The sequence below is a fragment of the Pecten maximus genome, chromosome 10, assembly GCF_902652985.1.
Source record: "Pecten maximus chromosome 10, xPecMax1.1, whole genome shotgun sequence".
In the NCBI taxonomy this organism is placed as follows: Eukaryota; Metazoa; Mollusca; class Bivalvia; order Pectinida; family Pectinidae; genus Pecten; species Pecten maximus.
Genome location: NC_047024.1, coordinates 38,493,921 through 38,514,531, shown reverse-complemented (window position 1 = coordinate 38,514,531; position 20,611 = coordinate 38,493,921). Strand labels below are relative to the sequence as shown.

At 35.6% G+C, this 20,611-nt stretch overlaps 1 protein-coding gene across 3 annotated transcripts in view; it reads left to right on the top strand.

Annotated features, from left to right (window-relative positions):
• The window catches only part of LOC117336750 (rho family-interacting cell polarization regulator 2-like), a 119,381-nt gene that overhangs the window by 16,684 nt on the left and 82,086 nt on the right, over positions 1-20,611 (top strand). The window contains exon 1 of one of the 3 annotated variants that reach the window (XM_033897374.1): positions 9,401-10,316. The exons of the other annotated variants lie outside the window; for them this stretch is intronic. Within the exon in view, the coding sequence (XP_033753265.1) occupies positions 10,235-10,316 (82 nt within the window). The 5' untranslated portion in view covers positions 9,401-10,234. Of the gene's footprint in view, positions 1-9,400; positions 10,317-20,611 lie in introns of those variants that run through there. 3 annotated transcript variants of the gene reach the window in all.

Sequence of the window (20,611 nt, the reverse complement as noted above, 5' to 3'; positions counted from 1 at the left end):
CTTATACCCAGGTCACAGGTCATCACCCAATGTACTGACCCAATACAGTGTTTTTGTTCCCATTATTTTTCAGCCTCCCGTGGCTTTTGGGTTGGGAAAATTCATCGACATTTTGAGAAATTTGGGAAAAAACCAAATTGCAAAAAACAGTACTGTCAAATAAATTTATTAATACATAGTTCACCATATTTTTAGCATCATTAGAACACATTATAAGTGGTCTAAAATCATAATGTGCCCATAATATGTCATCATGGTGAGATATGACTTGTTGCTAGTAAAGTTTTGAATTCGTTGTTTTAATCCTTTGAAAAGATCAAGTTCCTCTAAATCAGTCAACGAAAGCTCCTTGTTCAGGTGGCAAATCCTGGTTAGAACGAGTATTCATACCCTGCATGCCTCCTACACAGGCTACAGCCGATAGTGTAGCAAAGCCCCGCACCGGGCAGTTGTATGTACACATATTTTTGAGTAGAATTTACATATCAATATATGATTTTGATAATTACTATCAGTATCCTAATTAATGTATCACTAATTCTAACAAGACCTTCGTGTCTTTTTCAGTCGGTTGTTTGTGTAGTATTTGGTTTTACGATGTCTGCATCATTTTAGCGCTTGAAATCAGTGATATCTATTACAAAGCGTTTTAATGATCAAGATCGAAAAGAACAAAGATCGCACGCCTCTAGACCTACAGGATGATGTTACATGTTTGAAGTGATAACGTTCATATTAGTTAGGTTTGGAAAATACTTTATGGCTTTCGAAATCGCAATGTTATCATTTACAAAATGTCAGAAAGTAGGTAAAAGAAACAAATTTATTTATTTTTTCAACTTTATTAATTGGGAAACTTCATTGAAATTTTGGGAAAATACAACATTTTTGGCATAGGGGAAACAGCCAATATTCAGCGGTAAAACCCGCCAAACAAAAACACTGCAATACTGGACACCTCGTACAGCTGACTTATACCAAGGTCATTGGTCATCACCCAATGTACTGACCCAATACTGGACACCTCGTACAGCTGACTTATACCCATGTCACTGGTCATCACCCAATGTACTGACCCAATACTGGACACCTCCTTTAGCTGACTTATACATAGGTCATTGGTCATCACCTAATGTACTGACCCAATACTGGACACCTCCTTTAGCTGACTTATACACAGGTCATTGGTCATCACCTAATGTACTGACCCTATACTGGACACCTCCTACAGCTGACTTATACCAAGGTCATTGGTCATCACCTAATGTACTGACCCAATACTGGACACCACCTACAGCTGACTTATACCAAGGTCATTGGTCATCACCTAATGTACTGACCCAATACTGGACACCTCCTACAGCTGACTTATACATAGGTCACTGGTCATCACCTAATGTACTGACCCAATACTGGACACCTCCTACAGCTGACTTATACCAAGGTCATTGGTCATCACCCAATGTACTGACCCAATACTGGACACCTCCTACAGCTGACTTATACCAAGGTCATTGGTCATCACCCAATGTACTGACCCAATACTGGACACCTCCTTTAGCTGACTTATACCAAGGTCATTGGTCATCACCCAATTTACTGACCCAATACTGGACACCTCCTTTAGCTGACTTATACCAAGGTCATTGGTCATCACCCAATGTACTGACCCAATACTGGACACCTCCTACAGCTGACTTATACCAAGGTCATTGGTCATCACCCAATGTACTGACCCAATACTGGACACCTCCTACAGCTGACTTATACCCAGGTCACTGGTCAACACCCAATGTACTGACCCAATACTGGACACCTCCTTTAGCTGACTTATACACAGGTCACTGGTCATCACCCTAAAAACTTAGAAAAGTTTGATCTCTTTGCTACATGTATGTAGGATTCTTCAAGGAAATTATTATGTTAAAGAATACTGAACTAGCTATAGACTAAGTGTTGTATTTATAAACATATCAGACTTCTGGTCAGTCTTGTATTTTCTCTCCGACAGACACTGATTGATATTTGTATGATTAAAGGGTGTTCATTTCACTGCTGATACAGATCACTGTAGATGTATCAGTGTAGAGCCATAGATAATTAAAGGTGAGAATAAACCAATACATTCTAGGGGTCTTAGATTGAAAATAGCTGGTGGTCAAGATCCCTACTGCCAAATTTGGAAGTTTTTCTCAACACAGGTTGTTACAGGTGTTGAATTCCAACACAGAAATGATCAGGACAATGTATATTAGATAAATACATAAATATTTCTGTTATGTAACTATTTGTTGGGCATTAAAAGATGAACAGAATCATGCTATAAGGATTAGAATGGCGTATTGACCCTGTCCTGGAGTCATATGATCTCGAAAATACACTTGCCTTAATTATTATAATTAATTATTATACATCAACCGAGGCTTTGAAGCATCCTTGATCTTTTGAAAGCAGATAATTTATTCTTTAGTAAAGGAAAACATAATAAATAAATGAGCAATAACTAATATGTTCCTTGTTAGAAAAATGCTGTTGATTTATAGTTGATGTTATATAAAAAAAACTAACAATAACGTTTGAATCAGCTTGATTCCACTAATTTTTGTTGTTATTTGGCCATCAAGTGTGACTTTGGACAATTTATTCCTGGTTATTTACATACCGGGTATTCCAGTTTCTAATTGAATGCTTTCATTTGGAAATTAAAGAGTACTGTGTCAGTAAAAACACCCAAGAGGGTTTAATGCTACACCAATTCTACCTGTGAATTCCTAATTGTTCAAGTGGAAATACAGATCTGGGTCCTCAACATGTATTATCTTGTATAATGATTGGTTTTATAGATAATGGAAATAGTTATGAACATGGCTTTAACAGGTTTTCATATTTCCTGTCGATATGAAAAATATGATTATATTCAATTGTATTTAGAATTATGGTCTAATAGGTGTGGAGGATTTAGAATGAAGCTAATCAGTATAGTGTATATCCCTTGGGCTCTGAGTGTTTTGACTGGTCAGCTTAAATAACTCAATAATAACGCAATTTTCAAAAAATTTTTAAAGAAAAATGTGGAATTGACTTTTTTGTTGTCGTCTTTTTCTTGTTGCATGCATAGAGATCAACATCAACATGTAGTTATAATAAGGAATTGAGGTATTTTTGTAAAAAGATTCAAGTTTACTTCGGTCAACCAAACACAGGCCTGACCTTGATTATAATTGGATGAGTGCGTAATCATCAGCTTGAAGGTTTGATAAACATTGGATTAATTCTTTGGTTAAAGCTTTCACTGGAATCCCATTATCTGTAATATCTGTGAATTAGTTGTTGATTTTAAGGATACTGTGACACCGTCATAGGATCAGGTAGGTTTGTGTAACACTAACCCTGTGTAGAGCAATTTATTGTTGTTTGACCACTCATTGACCACAAAGGACAAGTATTTGATGTTAGGGTTAAGCTTTTTATAGGCACTTATCATTTCTAGTGGTTGGAGAAATCAATAGGCTCTCTGTTGTTGACAAATGAGATTCATTATGGTAACAGGTGGTATAGCTAGGTACCAGCTATTATGAAATGCTGAGTATTTCATTTATACAAGCTTTGACTTTTCTATAGCTTTAAATGACATAATAACAGTTTTGTAAATTAGATCATTAGAACCTTTACAAAAAGCTGAAATATTTGATTTACTGTTGTATATGGTTAAAATTGTTATTCTGCCAAACCTGATTTTCTGCAGCAAATCAGTTGGTAGAACATCATACTATAATTTGATGGGAGCTATTCAACCCTTCCCAGGGCGGTTTGTGCTTCTCAGAAAGCTTGGATGATAGAGCTGATTCGAGATACTCATCACATTGGCTGTAACCTTACCAGAAATGATCTGTGTTTCTCAGGAAGCTGAGATCATGCTATACTCCATCTCCTGTGCTCTCAAGGTTGCTCTGGATGGCATGACTGACTAGCCTTTCATATTAGGTTTAGTGAGGTAGTCACCAACTACTACAGTGAAGGACACCCCACCTTGATGGGTGTAAACCAATCAAAGAAAGATATATATCTGACTTCAATTTATGTTTCACTTATATCCCTCCATAACTTTGTTCAGGAGGAATATGCAGGGTGTGAAAGCACTCAAATATCTATTTTGAGTAAGTCATTGTCCTTGTATGATAATGGAAATATCAACTAGCCATGCCCAATATATTTCAAAGTTTTGTCACCTGAGATAACTTATTATGTAACTAAGAGATTTACATTTAAATGTTAAATAAGAGAGATCCTTTCAGTTCCCCAGTTGATAACACCTGGTACAATAATATATGGGCTGGGTGTGTCAGTATTGTTTTCAAAGGCTATCAATTTAATTGTCTTTATTTATATACCCATACAGACACTCATTTGACTTTAGGTTAATGTCACAAGACTCGAGTTTGACTGGGTTTTTAAACATGGTTGAAGTACACAAAACAAAGAAGGGAAAATATTGGAAAACTCCCTAGCATTAATGAAGGCCAGAAAAATGAAGACATTGAAATTGTCAGTGCTTCCTATTTTGTTAAACAAAGATAAAAATTTGTGCTGACCTGAATCAAACAGACCACCCTCCCCTTCCCCACTCTCTACCTTATCCAAGGTCAAGAGAAACAGACCTCTTTCCCCACCCTCTCTTCCTACCCCGGCCACTCCCTCCTACGGTACTACACTCAACTCAGTTCACATTTAACATACAGACCACACTTCCCACCCTCACTCCTGAGTCCCTACCCCGGCCACTCCCTCCTTCGGTACTACACTCAACTCAGTTCACATTAAACAAACAGACCTCTCTTCCCCATTATCACTCCCTACCCCGGCCACTCCCATTGTAGGGTACTACACTCAACTCAGTTCACATTAAACAAACAGACCTCTCTTCCCCATTATCACTCCCTACCCCGGCCACTCCCATTGTAGGGTACTACACTCAACTCAGTTCACATTAAACAAACAGACCTCTCTTCCCCATTATCACTCCCTACCCCGGCCACTCCCATTGTAGGGTACTACACTCATCTCAATTCACATTAAACAAACAGACCTCTCTTCCCCACCCTTACTCCCTACCCCGGCCACTCCCTTCTACGGTACTACACTCAACTCAGTTCACATTAAACAAACAGACCTCTCTTCCCCATCCTCACTCCCTACCCCGGCCACTCCCTTCTACGGTACTACACTCAACTCAGTTCACATTAAACAAACAGACCTCTCTTCCCCATCCTCACTCCCTACCCCGGCCACTCCCATTGTAGGGTACTACACTCAACTCAGTTCACATTAAACAAACAGACCTCTCTTCCCCACCCTCACTCCCTACCCCGGCCACTCCCTCCTACGGTACTACACTCAACTCGGTTCACATTTAACATACAGACCTCTCTTCCCCACCCTCACTCCCTACCCCGGCCACTCCCATTGTAGGGTACTACACTCAACTCGGTTCACATTTAACATACAGACCACACTTCCCACCCTTACTCCCTACCCCAGCCACTCCCATTGTAGGGTACTACACTCAACTCGGTTCACATTTAACATACAGACCACACTTCCCACCCCGCTCTTTTCCTCACCCCACTCCCTACCCTACTCCCATTCTTGGCTACTCCACTCATTCCAATTCGATCTTTGATATGCAGACACCATTTTAATATTTACAGCAAATAACCATTGAAATAACAAAGATGATGCACAAATGAAGATGTTAAGGCTACAATATGTTTGTATATGTTATTGGAAAGAATTGGTGGTCAGAACTGTATGTTAATAATATAACACCATAATTAGCTTTTAATCTGTAAGAAGTAAATAAGAATACATAGAGGTTTTTTTTGCACACATCAGCCGCTAATAAGACAGAACTCCCGACACACCAAGGTTAAAGTCTACAACCAGAAGACTTCTAATGACCAGGGAAGTCAAGGCACCATAAGAACAACCTATCACTATACATTCATAGTTTGTGGTCGATTTAGGCACCAGGAAAAGCTGGTGGCAGGGGGTGGGGAGGCAACAAAAGAAAAAAGCCATTGCCATCAGCATTTACCATCTGCAGCAGAATGTTGATGCTTTCTGCAGCCCTACCGACAAAATAAACACACACAGCAGGTATTTAATTTGGCCTGTTTCTCTATCAAACCTTAAAAAAACATCATATAACTTTTTTTAATGTTTGCTAACAGATATCCCAATATAATTCTTTTCTCTGACTGCAGCTCTAATTTTAAAACATTTTGCATGAAAACATTTTTAGTCATCCAGATTTTTCCTGTGATTGAACAGTTGAATTGTTCACATGTTAGATATGTATGCTGTGAGTAACCTCCCTTTATTGTAATTAGGCCAGCTTTTAGCAAACAGAGCTAGACCTTATATTTCCATGGCATTGTTCCTAATTTACAGGGTTATTACTGTATCAGAATTATGTTACAATTGTATATTCAACAGAAATGTTACATTAGATGCATTCCAGATAATCCTATCAAGTTATTTATCTAATCAATGCTGTATTAAAACTTTAAGAAATTAACTGAATTAACCTCAGAATAAAAGAAGTTACATTTACCATGCATTAAATCTAATAACTTGAGTGTACTTTTATATTTTAAATTACCTGACGGTATGTCAATGTGTAGGTAGTAATGTCATAGGTTTCAGTACAGGTAAGGTTACCCAATACAGTACATGATTTAGGGATGGGGACTATAGGTGTCCTCTCCATCATTCTTGTACGCCAAGTCTGGCAGCACTTTATTCCTTGAGGGATTTTGAACAAACTTCACACAATGATAAAGGATCATAATATCTTGGACAAGTTTGAGTTTCAGGGTTTTTTTATGTCCAGTTCAAGATCACTGTTACTATTTCTAGTGGGGGGCCAGTGAACTTTTAGCTTTAGCAATACCCAGATTGCTTGTTTAGTAACATTCTTCTATCACTTGGGCCTTGATTTACAGGTGTCTTTTTAATTCACAAACGAAGGAAATATATTGCCAATATACCATGTATATATCTAGTTGAAAAAATGATTTGACCTCTAAAATATTACACTTATGATAATTTAAAAATTGTATACCAATCTGATACAAGATGGTACTGGATTTGGTTATGTTATTATATTGTACTGGGGAATCTGCCTTGATTATAATCATAATCATTTGTAAAATCAACTGATACTTGTTGTTTATAATATAGCCCCACAGATGACTCTTGACCCATGGTGGGTGATGAGGGCATGTACACAGCTCTGAATTCCTGAGGTTTATTTTCATATTATTAAAGATAATAAAACAATCAAATGTGGTATAAATAAGACAAAGAAAATCCTGGAAAACACATAACAGATTTGTTGTAGACATATTAAAGACATTTATAGCTGAAATATTGTAATGAGTGTCAAGCAAATAATTTTACCTACATTGTACTCAAATTATGTATCATAATTTATGGTATTTTTTTCTTTTTCGATAACTACCATGTCAATTAGCCTGTCTCCAAGGTTAACTACAAAAAAAAGATGAAGACATAATAATATCTATAATTTATAGCTGAATTGATATGTTGTGTGCCAAACATTTTTTTTACCTACTGAGGACACAAAAAGTGTACCATGATTTATAGTACTTTTTCATTTGTTTCGTATTTCTGTCATGTCGCCTAATTGTCTTAAATGCTACTTTGATGCAAAAAAAGGACATTAATATCTGTAACAATATGGGATTATTATTGCTAAATATTACAGCTCTTGTCCAGATAAAATATGATAACAATAGTATAAAAACACATTCTGTTGTAATGAGGGCCGCTATAATCAATACATGTATTTTACAGGTAAACTGATTAAGTGGAATCGATTTACTTATTTTTAGCCAAGTTTCTTGTGACTTTGAGCGATAGTCTGATATACATGTACACCATCTGTTGATGTGGCAAACTTGATATGATTGTCAGAACGGGGAGACAGATTGTGCATATATTGATAAAACATAAACTACACACACAAAAGGTAAAGTGAACATAATTCTGATATTATCAAGTGAGAAAAGCAGAAAGGAATGTTACAGATTTAATGTATAATCAATAATTTTGTGTGATGCCGAGGGGGCGCTGCTAACGACCTACAGGTAAAGGTATACTCAGGGATAGCTAGCTTGAGGAGACTAAAGATCATCCATGGTGGATTTAACAATACTGTCTACTGAGGCTGGTCAGTAACAAGATTCCACTGACAGATCAGCAGTCGCGGTTAATCATACAGAGTAAAAAACATCACTTGAAATTCTGAGTGCAGAAACGTGATTCATACTGAATCATGAAAGGTGACATTGACTTTGAAACTGAATCGTGAAAAAGGAGAGAAAAAACATCCCAGATGTTATCTTGCCTGCACTAGGATCTTAAACTATGATTTTGTGGATGATAAAAATAAGGATATTTCATTTTGTGCATATAGAAGTGGAATAAAAACGTTTGGTATATATCCACTGGCATCTTAAGTATAAACTGGTGAATAGCTACATGGATATTTTGTGCTATTTCATAATTTCTTCTGCTTCATTATCAGAAATGTTCCTAAATGTTTAAAGATTATTTTCTAACATTAAGAAGACAGATCTGAATTTGTATGGTACTGCATATCTGGAAACCAGATTGGAATTTACGAATCGGATATCAGTCCTTAGCTAATTGTCTACAGAGCTTGCTGGAGGAATGTAGATAATGCATCGGATTATCTAAGCATTCTAGTAATGTCAGACAAATTTTACATAGTAAGCTGAACTTAGAAAAGAAAATTTGGTGAGAAATTTATATAAATTCTTCACTCACCTGACTATAAATATTTAAAGTCACATGTACTTGAATATAATTTACAGTCAAATAACAAAGATATATAAACTTTCTGTACAGTAAGTTTTATATATGTTGGTCATAAGACTGTCATTTCTGTTTGAACACTATAGACTTGTATCTGTTTGAGACCATAAAGGAGAAGACTTCACCTGCCATCCTATCTGCTGATAATATTTACCTACTGTCATCAGACCTACCCAGGTACCCAGTCAAATGGTCAAGATCTAATTACCCCAACAAATAGCCAGAGGTCTATGTGGTCAGTCATTGTGGTCAGTTTTACGGTACACTAGCTTTTCCATTAATGAAAGTAAGTTTGGTAGTGATTACTTTATGGCTATCATATTTAAGTGAGTTTCTGGATCATTAGAGGAGCCCCCTCCCCCTCCCCCTCCCCCACCAAACATCAATGAAGACTGCATATCAGGGATATGTCATCACAAGGTAGATAGGAGTGGCAGAAAAATTCACTAGAAGTTTAAATTAATGAAATGACTGGATCGGAAAATTGAATGTTATGATGTGTCAGTCCGATATATAGACTGCAAGGTTCTGATTCACTAGTGGTGGAGTCTTAACATCCAGCCGTGAAAGTGGAAACAGCCATGTCATTAATACAGCTATCATCTCCATGTCTACCCTGCAAATGTGAAAGGTGAGGTCAGGGAATTTAATTGTTTAAAGTCCTGCCAAGTCTACCACAAAAGCCTGGACAACCTGCATTGATGGAAAACAGTATATTCGAGGACACATTATCAATTACGACCCATATAGACATCAATATCGGAGTCAACCAGACGGAACAGTTTGCTTTGTTGTGGGACGCCTTATCACAGTAGCGAGGGATGCTGTGGCAGTGTGTATAGAGGGGAGCTGGCCTTGAGGAATGTACATTTAAATCTGAAGAACTCCCCCTGATAAGTTAAATCCTCTTCCGACTGACACTTTGTATAACAATGTCTCTCAGTGTGAAAGGACAGCGGTAAAATTGTAAACCCAGCAGAGAAACGACATTTCTGTTCAACTGTTCAATACATTTAACCTGGTACTTCATTACCTAATACTGAAAATTGTTTTCTGTACTTTGCTACGATTTACCTAGATGTTACAAAATTAACCTTGATAATAACTGGATTGACATACACACAAAGGGATTTACAATTGCTTAGATAATACAGGAATTTACCTAGTTCATATAAGGATTTACCCAGATGATAAACACTTTACCTGAACAGTACCTGGATTTACCTTTGTGATTCATGGATTTGGATTTACTTTACAACAAATGTGTCTGTGATTAAAATTCTTTTACTTTCTATAATTAGCTAAAGGAAATATGATGGAAACTAGTTATAAGGTGAATGTATTTGGAGGGATTCGAAGATCAGTGACCTTCAACCTCGGTCAGAATATGAGAGGTAAGAATATAATGGTGGCGCTGCTATTCTCATCAGGTGGTTATCATCTAACACCTTCACCATTTAGGTACAAGTTGGATTGGCTCACTATATACTTGCTGCTAAATAAATATTATTCAAAATACAATGTTGGTGTCCTCCCAGAATTAGAAGTTTGAAAACTAGGGGAGACTACAAACTGAATGGTTTTTAGGTCAAAATATTGGGAAAATACACCAATGTTTAATAAGATTATCATAAAACTAATGATGAATAATATTTTGGTAGTAATATGTTGAATATTTCATTATCAGTAAATGTCAAAAAAAGTTTTCTGTAGAAATCCTGAGTTAATCATGGACAAAGGATTGTACGTAAAATCCCAAACTGTAATGTGTCATATATATTAAAATCACTACAAACACTGTTGGTATGATTGCTGTAAGGTAGAATTTTGGAAAACAGATTTATGTTATATTATAAAATGTCCGTATCTGCATGAGCTTGATACACTAACCAGTATACGACTTCTAGAAGATGTTAGCTTTTTCCTACTGCTGTTACTGGTAATTTACAATATATAACACATAGATTTCCTGTTAGATCTAGATCTGTGTTAGGGATACATACCTGGTATTTATTCCTTTGGTTTGGTTTAAGAGTTATCTCCCTTAAGTAAACAGCAATATCTAATTATGTATTAATTTTATTGCTAGAAGTTTTTTTATCATTTATATTTCCGAAGTTAGCAAAGGGATTCCATTCATAAATAGAAATATCTAGATCTGTGACTATGTGGAACTCTTTTAAAAAGGAGATAGATTAAGATTTTAAGGTACTATGTATCCTTGAGTTTTAATAGACAACATGGTACAAGTGGTTAAGAGGAGCTAAGATTTGTGATCACTGCTGAAGAAATATCACAGGTGTTTATGTGTTTACATAAATTCAGGTCTAAATTATTCATAGTCACATGCTTTATAGCTTCTTTGTCAGGTTGGAATTGCAAACATGATCAATTTATTGAAAAACTGAAGACCGAGTGTGGAGTAATGAATCATTTAAGGTCTATAGCCTGCTAAACATGTTTTAGTGAAGGATTGTTTAGATGGCATTAAAGTTTTGTGATTATCAACATATTTCTGGAATCTGGGAGTGCCTTCTCCATATAAGATTGAATTTTTGACAATCAATCTGTGTTAAGGATTACAAAACAACGCAAATTAATTTAACAAACAGAATGAGTATAATATTTTATTTCTATCTGACTACCATCAATCTGTCAGTGCTGTGAAGAGTTATGATGTTAATGTTGTGGTTTTATTTAATGATTCTATAAGGAATAATTTCCTCTTGATGATGATGTCTGTGTTAAGATTTTGTAATTCTGTGATATGTTAAATGATATTTAAGACCTTGACCTTTTGGCAGTAGACAGTTACAGTAACCATTTTCCAAGTTAACAGCAAATCAACTAAAGATTTGACTTTGTTGTTCTGGTCCAAACTAAATTTTATACAAATGTTTCCCTACATTATTCGTCATTCTGTATCACATAACAAGGGTCTCTTTTCTCCATCGGTCACATAACAATGCCTTCCTTTGTGATGAGACTAGACGTATCTCTACTAGGATAGGAAAACACAAGCTTTACTGTTGTTTACGTCAAAGCTCTGCTGGTTTAGATATATACACACAATTTCGAAGTTGAGTCGAGTTCAATTTATTGCTTTTTAGCCCTTACTTGTTAAAATGATTTAAAGATAGTGCTTTATTTATAGGATAGTTATCCAGGAATAAAATAAAACATGAAACCTGAATTTTAATAAATGCTTTCAAAAACTTGTGTCAATTTTTTTTCTGTTTCCAGATTATCATTTTGAGTATATTACCTGGAATCTGAACTTTGATTTTATTCATATGTACATTTTTTCTTAATTGACAGTTTTGGACAGGAAAGCCTGTATGCATTGGTGAAATACTTGTCTGTCATGCAACTTTTTTAGTCTCCTATCAGTGAAACTATAGGTTTCCTCCCTGTCCATCTGTCCACTCAGTTTTTTCCTCAGCCATAAAGTGAAAATTAGTATGTAACTTCAGCATGAGTAGCTATACAGATAATGTTTAAGTTTCCAGGTTTTTCGGGTCAAGTTCACTTTTACTGTTAATTGACTGTTTTTAGCTGGGCCAGTATGGGGCATGTATTGCTTTAGAAATAGCAAGCATGCTTGTTTAAATAACATATTGTAGACCAACAGAGACCTGATATTGGACCAGTTTCATAGTTGGATGAAGGACTATGTTTGTTCAAATGAATGACCTTGAACTGTGGAGGTATACGGAGGTCAGATGTATTAAAATCTTTCTTTTAATCAGGTTTTAAATAACCAAAGTAAGACACACTGCAATGACATTGGCCACTGACATACATACTTGAAGTGTACAATGTTTACAATCTATTAATGATTAACTTTGTGATTTATCCTTCAAATCCTCTTGCTAAGTTCATTTTGTCAAGACTGAAATCTTCTAACAGCAATTTCGTTTTAAATGAATTTAACATTACCTTCTTAGAAATTTGATGAATAATACCAGAAGGTAAACAATCAACACAGGCCATTTGGACCTTTTGTAAACAAAATTAAATATCATATAAGTACAACTTAAATGATTTTTCTGTGAAAATTCTCAGAACCTGTCCTGAATAAATTGCTACATTATTGTATGAAGGGTGTTATTGATGTAACAGGCGTACAATTATTCAGGTATGACGTATATTTCTCTCACCAAAATACAGATTTTTATGTGAATGAACCCTTTCAACCAGGTATTATATGTAACTAAAGATCTTCAGTTCAAAGGAATAAACTCTTTCAATTGTAAAATTTCATTTGAAATATTTAAATAATGCTTATTGTGAATCATGAAGAAAATTTCTAAGTCCTCAGTCCTATAATACAGCTGTATTGTAGGTCGACTCATGGAAATGTTCTTATCTCCCCACTATTACCCTTGGATTGTCAAATTACTTTCATCTGTGATATCATACATCTTTGAGTCGGTCCTCTAAATGAACTCTCCACTGTATCTCAAGATTTTACGGGGAAGGGGGTTATATAAAGTAATGACTGTTTATTATATTGTATTGTATTGTATATATAGTGGAAAATCTTTGAGTCGGTCCTCTAGATGATTCTCTCCACGGTATCTCAAGGTTTTAGGGAGAAGGGGGTTTTATAAAGCAATGACTGTTTATTATATTGTATTGTATATATAGTGGAATATGTTTTGTAAATATCACAGGCATACACTGACTGACATTATAAGCCTGCTGTCAAGAAGTTTTTGTATAAAACCTGACCACAATCTTAGTGCTGTGGAACATTCACCTATAACTATCATCGCCAACTTTTCTGAAAACAAATTCTTTTGGAACTCTTTGGGGAATAAAAATGTCACTTATTTCTATGGTAAATCCTGAAGAGTTCAGGATGGGACCAGAAATTATTCTTCCCAAAAAAAACCCAACAACACCTCCTTCCGTAAAGTATGTGTATTTGTTTGTAATTTAGCAATATGATCCATGCTTTTATATGTTTGAAGGCCTCTGTTTACAATAAATAGATTATAGAAAAAGTGTTAAAATCGTACACAATGACCTGCTTTATCATTGAGTATTTGGAACTATTTTGTACACAAATTAATACGCTTGCTGCCTGGTTGGCACTTTGGTGTAAGTAAATTATTAAGCTCAGTAAATGATATTACTGGTAACTATAACAACCTTATCTACATATCCCAATATGTTTATATCGGATAAAACAGACAACACTTTTTACCATAACTACAATTATACACTCATCGTAAGATTTTGACCTAAATGTGTGTTTTGTATGACCTTGACCTATATGATTACCTTGACCAGTATGACTTTGGCAATACAATGTATGATATTGAACTATACAAATTTCTGATCATTCATTATCTGATCCTAACTGGTTTGTACATATAATTTCAGGCTAGCTATTTAATAGAAAGCAGTATCTTCCAATGGTTTGCTCTGAACTGTTGTAGTATATGCTGTAGGTTAGATTGGTCCTACCCATCTAATTGAAAGCAAACCTCCTACAGCCCCAGTAACGAATTAAAAGGTTGTTACTTCAATCAGCCAAGTTGTATTACAGTGTTATGAGGATAGCATCATGTTAAGACAATTCCCTCGGCATTGGTTAATAGGTAAACGGATGATTGGGGAGTCGGAAGCCTGGGGGGTACCTGTATGAGCTGTTTACTGGCATCACACTGTTATTGTGTGTACACGTTTTATTGTTACCATCTGTTAATGCTGATGACTACTTCCAAAAACTTTAAATAGACCATTACTATTACATTCGCTAAGAATTTACAATTGTTTGAGGCAGACTGTTTGCGAGATAATGAAGATGTGTTTTGAATGTTAGATTCATGATTGGACAACACGCTGGTTTGAAAAGACTCAATTGGTGGTTGTAGAACCAGATGTCATCCGTTTCCCTGGGGTATTAATCTGGCTGCCAATCTCAGTAGTAGATGAATCGAGAAAGCTGAAAATCAAGTGGGAGATTAAAAACAGTGAGCTAGAATGAAATAAGTACTCAGTTGGCCAGGCAGCTGGAGTTTGGAGGTTCTGGGTTTAAATCTTCCTGGGTTCAAATCTTGGCCTCATTGCATTTCCCTCTGGTGCCCAAAAATAGCCACAGTTATATTGAGGTAAATGCTGTGATATGTGTCTTCAGAGTCAAAGACTTTATCTATAAGAAAAAGCCTAATCATAATACCCTTTATTGGTGCTTTGCAATAAAAAGAAGAAGAATTTAACAAAAAAGAAGAAGAAACTTAGTTTTTTTGTGTGAGTGGGGATAATTCAAACCACCGATATTTCCAACGAGAGTTTGCAGTCCCCAAAATATTGATGACAAACCTGTGGTTTCATTGACAGACAACACCCTAGAGTATATTATATATAACAAGTAATGGCTTTGATTTCCTTGTAATTGTCTGCTTGAGTGCCTGTGCAGCTTCTAGTGAGGGTATAGACCTCATCCACAGGGTAACACTTCACTACACAGCTTTTTTATTTCTCGGATAACAACTCACTCTTTTCCTAGATGGCAAAAACTCATTTTGTTGTGGTTACACTTTCAGTTATTCAATCTTCTCAGTAATATTAGATGACACAAACTTAGTTACTGGAAGAGATTTAATTAGTTCTTTTCCCAGATGTTTGAATGTCAGTGCTTAAGACCAAAGCAATAGGCTTTTTAGGTCGCCCTAACCAAGTCTAAGTTCGGGTAGGAGCTTCACTGCTATACCTCTGTGGGAGGTGTAACCCTGGGGTCTATGTCTGTAGACAGTATATTGTGTCAGTACTTATGACGATACAGGTTATGTATTTGACCTGTGCGTTCTTTGTGACAAGACCTTTCCATTTGTCTTGCATTTGCGGACCTGCAGACCTTCGTTGTGACCTTTGGCCAACTGTTAAAAACCTAATTCTGAATTTCAACCCACTTAGCGGGTTGTATTGTCTTCTGACAGCTATTGTTGTTGGATGGCATGAAAATGCATATAAAGGTTGAACATCTTACCTTCTTACTAAAGTTAGGTCAAAGGTTGACCTGAAATTATTGATCAAATATTTCATTAATCATGAGGCAATTTTGATAATGTATCATTCCTTTGATTGCTCTGATATTATTGTTTTCTTAAAAGTTGTGACCCAGAAATTTTCCTGTTTTTTTTTATATAAGTTAAATTAAATTATATTAAACTGGTGAATATGAAATTGGCTCCTTTTGGTAATGTTGGCCCTTTTTGATAAACTGTGAAGGGAATTTTCAACAGTAAATTTTGAAGAATTTGGCCTTGATATGAAATCATTTTAATTGGGAATGGAGTCCTTTATCAATCGGTTTTGAAATACCCTTGTAAAAGTCTGTTATACATAAAAGTCAACAATTGTACCAGGACCCGGATATCATAAGGCAATATCATGACAGCTAGAGGTCAAGGTCAGCTGGTGTTACATGGGGGAAAACAGGAAGAAGTGCTACCACATGTAAACAAATATTATACACATGTAAGTGTATATAAATGCAAAACCTGCTAATTATTGACACATCATCATGGAATGGTTAGGGGAAATAGGAGTGTTGTAGGATGTTACTGTTTCTGGCTGATTCTCAAGGTCATTTGTTCAATGTCACATTACACATGTACCAGCTCTAGGAATCTTCCTTTTATTCTCAGACAGTATAAATACAGTTATCTGTATGGTACTCATAAGGATTTCACTGTATTTTTCATTGCTGAGAGTTATTTGTCATTAAGATCTTTGATACCGTAATTAATATTTGAACAATAGAATGTCAACTCTTCAAAGTATAATGTTGGTTTTTCGTTTTATACACAATAGTAATAAAAAGTTGTTGTGGACACTCGTGGCAAAATGAAAACTTAAAAAACTTGTTTAATTAGATCTCATTTGAAATCAAAATTCTTTTATATCCTTTATATCTATTGGTGATCGACTGATGTACCTATATTAAAGTTGGTAACATTGTTCATTTATGAGAGTGTTTCAGACATGGTCATAAATTTACATGTAGCTAGTTGAACATAGAAAAAACAGGCTGGAAATATTCTCGATCTGGATTTTCAGGTAAAACCAGCTAAGTGTTATACTTTAAATTACCTATATGGGCAGCAGAGTACGTTAACATCTTTGTTTGTCTAAAAATAAAAAAAGACGGTAAATATAACCATTTGGGAGTAAAAAAGGAAAGAAATGTCAGGTTTATTGTTGTTTATAACTCATCGTAGTGATAAACACATGTTATATTTGTTAGTTACTTTACGATGTGTGGTCTGGACAATAAACATAGAGACCGCATGATAGGTGTGCTTTTTATTCATACCTGAAGATAAAATTATTCATTTACTACAACAACAAACTTAGCCATCAGGTCTACTGCCCCATAGGGTTTGGTCTAGTTTAAGTTCTAATGGTACAAATTGATGATTGACCAGATAAATCCATTTCTCATTAACGTGTAGATATTTTACCCTCGTAAGCTGAGTAAATGTCTGTGTCGATGTTTGGTTACCAAGTAACACTATAAATACTGGACAAACTTGTGTCCGTTGGTTCCTTCTTTGTCCGCATTGTGTTAATCCTAGTTGAACTTATCCCTGGTTTTGTCAACTTTATCATAGATCAACTTGACAATTCTTGTTTGTTTCGGCTTAACTACCGGAAATTGACATTTAGCGGTTTAAAGTCTGACCACAGATCTATATGTACAGAGTTTTGAGTCTGTGGCTTTCCTCACTTTGACCCTAAAACTTTGGTATGCTATTCTAGTTCATCAGAACCAAGTTTCTCGTTAGGGTTACAATAGCTCAGCTGGTAGATAGAGCTCAGACTAGGCCGTTTCTAAGGTATATATATAGTTTTATCCCTACCCAGGTTGGTTTGTATATCATGTATATCTCACAATCTCAGATCACAGGCCGTCCTATGCTGTTATGGTTTCTTTGGCCAGTCTGATTGACTACCTCATTTGTTCTCAGTGGATAGCATACACATGATAGGGTTTTTATTTGTTCAATGAGGTAGCCACCAGCTACTACAAGGAGGCTGCCTCAAAATATTTCTGGCTGTTCACAGGGTCATTATTATAAACTCAGCTAACAAACAAAAAAGTGTATATTTAATAATATAAGTCTCTGTTAGTTGCTGAAGCACATACATGACTTATTATAAGGACACCGGTCTCTCACATTACTCTGTGTTAATGTAGAACTCATTTATACTGCTGAGTAGACTGGAAAATTCAGAGCATTTTTTCATGATACAGGATCTTGGGCAGGAGTTAAACAATGACCTTTCAGCCAATATTCAATAAGAGGACATCGCAGTACAGAGACCAGCCTGCCTCTGGCAAATCGTGAAGATATAATTCATTTTCGCTGCCATTGACACATGAGATGTCCTCAGCTATTGAATTACTGTCTAATCTCTGTAACATCCCGTAAAGTTCTATCTAAATGTTAATCTCCTTACAATGACACCATAGAGATGGAAATTATAGGTGGGAGATAAAAAGAAACAATTAAGTTATGGTTATTTAGAATGGAAATATAGAGCTAATAACTCTGGTATCTATGAGATTGAGGGGGAAATCACATATGTAAAGTTTGGTTTACAGTAAATTTATCTGAATATTGAAATAAGAAAAGATTTGAGGGAGGATCAAAATGTCATTTCTTTTTGCTGAGTATGTAATTATCATTGCTCCATCCTCAGCTAATGTCAGGATGATATCATTTACAAACATCAAGGTGACTCAAAATATACACCTGACAAATAGTACAGGAATGTTTTTATCTGTATCTACTATCTGAGGCGTGACATGACAAGCTTTAACAAACATATAATGCTGCAGATCACATAGAAAAGCCAGGAAATAGGTATTCAGTCAAAACACAAAGGGAAAATGTTACATGTGTTGATCAACTTGATGCAGAACAAATGGAAAATGTTACATCTGTTTATACAATTAATGTAGAACAAAGGAGGATGTTACTAATATGTATACACCTGTCAAAGAACAAAGGGGAAACGTTACTAATATGTATACACCTGTCACAGAACAAAGGGGAATGTTACTAATAGGTATACACCTGTCACAGAACAAAGGGGAAACGTTACTAATATGTATACACCTGTCACAGAACAAAGGGGGATGCTACTAATATGTATACACCTGTCACAGAACAAAGGGGGATGTTACTAATATGTATACACCTGTCACAGAACAAAGGGGAATGTTACTAATATGTATACACCTGTCACAGAACAAAGGGGAATGTTACTAATATGTATACACCTGTCACAGAACAAAGGGGAATGTTACTAATATGTATACACCTGTCACAGAACAAAAGGAGATCTTACTAATATGTATACACCTGTCACAGAACAAAGGGGGATGTTACTAATATGTATACACCTGTCACAGAACAATGGGGGATGTTACTAATATGTATACACCTGTCACAGAACAAAGGGGGATGTTACTAATATGTATACACATGTCACAGAACAATTGGGAATGTTACTAATATGTTTTTACCTGTCACAGAACAAAGGGAGATGTTACTAATATATATACACCTGTCACAGAACAAAGGGGAATGTTACTAATATGTATACACCTGTCACAGAACAAAGGGGGGTGTTACTAATATGTATACACCTGTCACAGAACAAAGGGGGATGTTACTAATATGTTTTTACCTGTCACAGAACAAAGGGGGATGTTACTAATATATATACACCTGTCACAGTACAATTTAGGCAAGATACCCCTGTAAAATAGCACTGAAAGTTATACAGCTGATGCAGAACAGGGATGATCTTACTAATATATGTTAATTTGATGCATAACATGATTTATGTAACAGTTTATACATTCTGTATTCATGCTGTATATCTATAATGTAATTCTTAACTAAGTTTGCACACAAAATTGTCATGGATGTACACTTGCATATAAGTAGATTTAGAAAAGTGATGTGATCATCAAACACTGAACATATTTATCATTCTTTAGCTGGAGTGTTAATGTTATGCCTCCAGCTCACTGGAGGTGTAGTACTGTTGAATGAAAGACATAGACCTAATTTCAAGGTCACAGGGTGTCAGATGGTTCATGCTCAAATGAATGACAGACAGATTTTGAGGTTAAAGGATATGGCAGGTGTATCAAAAGCATCAAACATTGTTTGAATACCTATATTATCTATAGTGATGATATTAAATGTATGCTTGGATTAATTTTGAGGCAATATCATGTTTAAAAGTAAAGAAATTGGTCTAGATGTGGTCAAAGACTATAGAGCTAGGTATACAATGATATTTGATCTGTAACATACCACAGTGAACAGTAACATTAGTGCATAACCTGGGTCATATAATAATGTCACAGCTAGAGGTCAAAATGTATGTAGGGGGGGGGGGGGGGGGGGGGGATCTTGTCATATTATTTGACCTTGACCAAGTTTGGATGTCACAGTTGTAAGAACATTGAGTAATAGGTCAACAATACAAGCCCAATTGATCTTTTTTCTATTTTTTTTACGGAAAGTATATTTCATTGTAAAATAATGCTGATTTTAAGATTGCACTTTTGTAGCAAACTGACTTTTCGTCATTACCTGATTCAAGTAAATAATGGAACTTGGTGTCTTTAAAATGATAATGAGGTCTAATG